The sequence below is a fragment of the Eucyclogobius newberryi genome, unplaced genomic scaffold (assembly GCF_026437365.1).
Source record: "Eucyclogobius newberryi isolate DKJ021-1_F unplaced genomic scaffold, fEucNew1.0.hap1 SCAF_16, whole genome shotgun sequence".
Taxonomy (NCBI): domain Eukaryota; kingdom Metazoa; phylum Chordata; class Actinopteri; order Gobiiformes; family Gobiidae; genus Eucyclogobius; species Eucyclogobius newberryi.
In genome coordinates this window covers 23157556-23162235 of record NW_027315790.1, presented here as the reverse complement: position 1 = coordinate 23162235, position 4680 = coordinate 23157556, and the positions used below count along the sequence as shown (strand labels likewise).

At 38.2% G+C, this 4680-nt stretch overlaps 1 protein-coding gene across 1 annotated transcript; it reads left to right on the top strand.

Moving 5' to 3' along the window:
- The first annotated feature begins 3242 nt into the window (after positions 1-3242).
- Positions 3243-4680, top strand: dpm3 (dolichyl-phosphate mannosyltransferase subunit 3, regulatory). Its single transcript, XM_072447165.1, has one exon. The coding sequence runs from the start codon at positions 3292-3294 to the stop codon at positions 3568-3570; it is 279 nt and encodes a 92-aa protein (XP_072303266.1). The 5' UTR covers positions 3243-3291; the 3' UTR covers positions 3571-4680.

Here is a 4680-nt window from a genome sequence, read left to right as displayed (position 1 = left end):
CTCCCTGGTGCCCTCCTCCCACTGCAGTCTGTCGTGTTGTGTCTGCCAGGCCCCTCTCGGATGGGACAGGTTTCCGCACTCGTGCAGAGGAACACGAGCTGGCACCGAGATACTCTGAGAAACACTGTCCTGCCTGTTCCCACTCACCGCCAATATCCTTTAGACTACTACTATTACTACAAGGAACTAAAAAAAAAACAGCTACAAAACAATCAACCTGAGCTCCACAAAAAGAAGTTAAAAAATAAACACCAGGTTAAACGCTGTGTGCCACCGCTGAATGAGTGCTAATGAGATGCACAGATTTTTAACAACATATTCAACATCAAAAACAACTTTAAAACAGTAACAGCTTCTATTTCAGTCATTATTGGGTCTATTATTGTGAAACAGACTTGGAAAACTGCTAAAAATTACCTCTATATACGACGTAAGAGCAGAAGTGTGTATAAAGTAGCAACAAATTGTACTCAAGTAAGAGTAACGTTACTTCAATTTATAATTACTCAAGTAAAAGTACAAAGTAGTGGTCCAAGAAATGACTCAAATAAGAATAAAAAAGTATTTGAAGAAACTCAAGTAAGAGTAACTGTCTGGACGAAACATTGGATTTAAAATGTGAAGTGAATGTAATTTGAAGGAAAAAAATGATGAACAATGCAAAAAATCTAGAACTAATAATACTTATCTACTGTCGCCGCTCGAGGCAACTGCTGTTGTGATTTTGGGCATTGCCAAAATAAACTGAATGAATTAATTAATCTACACGAGCGCTGCAAAAACTAAAAATGTCAAATAATTAAAATTGTCAATAAAAAGCTTTTGTCACTTGTAGACTTGCTGCGGGAGGAGGAGAGAGCCAAGAGCCTGCTACTACTTCAAACTAAATATTACTCTATGTAGGAAAAGTACAAGTCCTTCATGAAGTTACTGAGTACTACCTACCTCTACATGAAAGCAAGCCCAAAAAACCCACAACCCTCAAAAAGGTGTAATCTATGAGGTGTCGGTTTGCAAACTAGTGACTGACTCTGTCCCTCCTGCAGATGAAGAGGTGAAGAGGAGAACCACAGTGAAAAACATACGGTAGAGCAGACATTCCTACGAGATACAGCAAACCAACTTGAACACCGTAAGAAAGGGCTTAACAGCTTTAAGTACCGGTAATAAATTTAATAGTGCCAAATGTAAGGTCTTGAAAGCATTAATGTCTACATTTAAAGTATAATGTTCTTAAATGTTCTTGCTTGGTGAATTTGTTTCATATTTGATGCTTTATAATAAAATTTACACTCTGACGTAAGTTAGATGTCTTTATAACAGTATAGTATTTAATATTAAGCGTTACAATTCTCATACAATATCCCACAACTATTTTTTATTAGTTAGTTGGTGTCTTTATAAATATATTTTGTATCAAACATATTCATATTAGGATTTTAAACAACCTATTTTCTTTTAAATGTACTGTAAAATGTTTTATTAATATTAACACATATTATAAAGGTCTTAAATTTCATTTTAATGCTACACTGTATTATTTGTAAAAACAAAACCCGAAATGCAAGAAACGAATGTATACATGTGAAAAATGGTTCGATATCAGTGCCAAAATACATAAATAACATCAACTATATTTTTTGCAATACGCCAAAGTGCTTCTAGTTTTACGAACAGATTTAATTGTGTCTTCCTCTTGAGATCTGACAGATAAGCAGCTGCAGACTGTCTTTTGTGGGTGCAAATCCAGAGCCGTTACAGAGTGTTGGTTTAAGATCTGTATCGTAATGGAAATATTTAAACCATTTTGTGAAAACATTAATCCTGGCCGCCTGACAACAAAAACTCTCTGCAGGCAGCGGTCATGCATACAGAATCTTCATTATCGTAGAAGGAATGAGCGTCACCTGCTACAGTGTGTGAAAACTATCAAGTAGCAATAGTAATACCTGACAATACTATTCATATTGCCACTAAATCAAAAACACAGCCTGTTGGGATACTCAAAGTCCACTCAGGTTGTTTTGATTTGATGCATTTACTGTAACCTCTGTAGTATATTTTCTTGTCTTGATACACCAAGCATGAACTCGAGAGCCCTAAAATGAGTCTATCTCTTCGGTTTGTTGAACATAATGGTGTTTATATCTTGTGGCTCTTCACTGACCTCTCCTCGGCAGCTAAAGTGACTCATGTTTACATCTCTGTCTCTCCTGATTTCACCCTGGGGAGGGCTGTTAGCGCTGCACCTGGACAGTTCAGCACCCCCGAGTGAACAGGCGCGCCCTCACTGCACCTAAAGGAACAAGGAGATCTAATAATAAAAGCACACCACACTGGTCCTTGATGAAGCTGCTGTCGAATTCCTCACGTTGCAATAACATTTGTATTTGTGGGTGGCTTTCAGCGAGCGCTAATGGGGATTCAAGTATCAAAATTGTGTTTTCTAAATTAAGGGGGATGACCCAGAGGAGCGTTTAGAGGTCCAGTTTGAGTTAAATGACCTGCTGGGAGCCCCATTTACGATATTAGAACAAACTGTTTGCTCACAATCCGCAGGCTACACTTTTACAAAATGAGTTACTCATTTTATTATTTTGATATATTAAAAACAGGTGAAGTATTTTAACTGGGAGTTTATTTGAGGAAAAAAAATACATATATATAATAATAAGAATAAAAATTGTTTTCATCCCTGTAGAAAATGATTGCATGCAACAGACCAGCAGAAGAAGCGATTAGTTAAAAACTAAAATTACAGCTGAAATAAAATACTAATAACAGCTAGTAAATGAGACATTAGCAAAACATAAACAACAATACATATTTTAAGGTAGTAAAATAGACCAAACAAGTTATTACAAGGAGTATACAATATTTCAATAAAAAGCAAAATAAATACGTTTACATGTCCAAACGTAATAACTACATTTCCCATCAGCATCGCTCGTTGTGACGTCATTAAAAGGCGCAAGGCTGATTCTACGTTTGGGAAGAGGTAAATAGTGGGACACAAATCGAATTATTTAAAGCTTCCACAGCTAAATCTATCACTTTCGCGGGTTTGTGTGTTTTAAACAAGTTCCCTCGCGCCTTAAGAGTGGATTATAAAGTATATGTTCCGGTGTTACGTGTGTTTATAAGGCGATGCTACATGTGGAGCTAGCCCGTGCTAACCTAATTCAACGCTCATTCCCTGTTCTCATCGTTTGCTCTGCTCACAGCCCGTGTCTCGGTCTGGTCCCGGTCTGGTCTCGGTCTGTTCTCGGCTCCCGGGACAAACCTCTCGCCATGACTAAACTGGTGGAGTGGCTGGTCGGTGTCACGGCGGTCCTCGTGGCCTGGGCGATGGTCTCCTTCGACCTGCTGGGGCTGAGTGTACCGGAGCCGTACCGGGACGTGGCCTGGCCCATGCCGCTGTACCTGCTCGTGAGCTTCGGCTGCTACTCCCTGGCCACGGTCGGTTACAGAGTGGCCACGTTCAATGACTGTGAAGAGGCTGCGAGAGAGCTCCAGGAGCAGATCAAAGAAGCCAAAGAGGACCTGAGGAAAAAGGGATTAAAGATGTGAAAACCTAAAGAAACGTACGCAGAACAGACTTGAAGGAAACGTGGGACTTCTCCTGAGAATGTTTGTTACTAAAACTGAATGTCGTGGAACAATAGAAATATTTTTTTGTAAAACTAGATTATATAATGTGACTTCATAGTCTGACTTGTTTACAGAGATCCAGGTTTGCATAGACTGAAACGGTTATTATATTCACAAACCATGTGAAAGCTCCACTATGTAACTTGTCTGGTGGCAAGTTTGTCACCTTAGATGTTACTGCTGGAATGTTCCACAGTGTTACACAATGCATTTAATCTTTTAAAGTTGCTCAACAATACCTTTGAAAAAATGTGTAACTGCTGTGCGCTTGGCCCCTCCATAACATGGCCTTTTGCCTTTACTCGTATTTAAAACTCAAATGTGGAACGTTCTAAGTAAATCCACCTCCACCTGCGAAGTTACATCCTGTAATAAATGTCTTAGTTTGCCACATTATTTCATATACATTTGTTAGGCATTAAAGCAATGTTCAAGCAGTAAACGCAGATTAAATAAAAAAAAAACGTATTTTAAAAATGGGGCTAAAACTAGTTATTCGATTAATCGCTAATTATCAGTTTTTGAAATAATTGTCAACTGATAATCCTTATCTGGGCTCCAAATCATGTCATGAGCTGAGAGAAGGCGCTGCATGACTAATGAAATGAGAAATGTGTACTTTTTGAGTTTTAATGAAAGCCTATATTTGTTATGTACGTGTACTTCATCAGGGTTAAATGCATTAAAAATCTCATCCACAGGAATAATTAATTGATTCATTGAAGGAATGATTGCTAGATGAATCCATTAGCCCTATTATTTAGATGTTTATTTAAAAGGGTGTTATTATGGCAGTTGTATAATCAATGTGTAATCGATTGCACACAAAACCATGTTTCGGCCTGTACCAGTCTGGACTTGCTGTACAAAAGCGTGACATATGATTCACACGGTAACAGTGGGGATGTTGTTTTATGTAAAGCTGTGTCTAGATATTTATCTGCAAACATGTACATTCCTGTGTCTGCTACCAGACACGTACCCCTTGGCTGTTTTTCTGGCATTAATTAAATTCAATGCTATTTTTCT

Coding starts and splice junctions, on each gene's coding strand:
- dpm3 (XM_072447165.1), top strand. CDS start 3,292: ATGACTAAACTGGTGGAGTGGCTGGTCGGTGTCACGGCGGTCCTCGTG.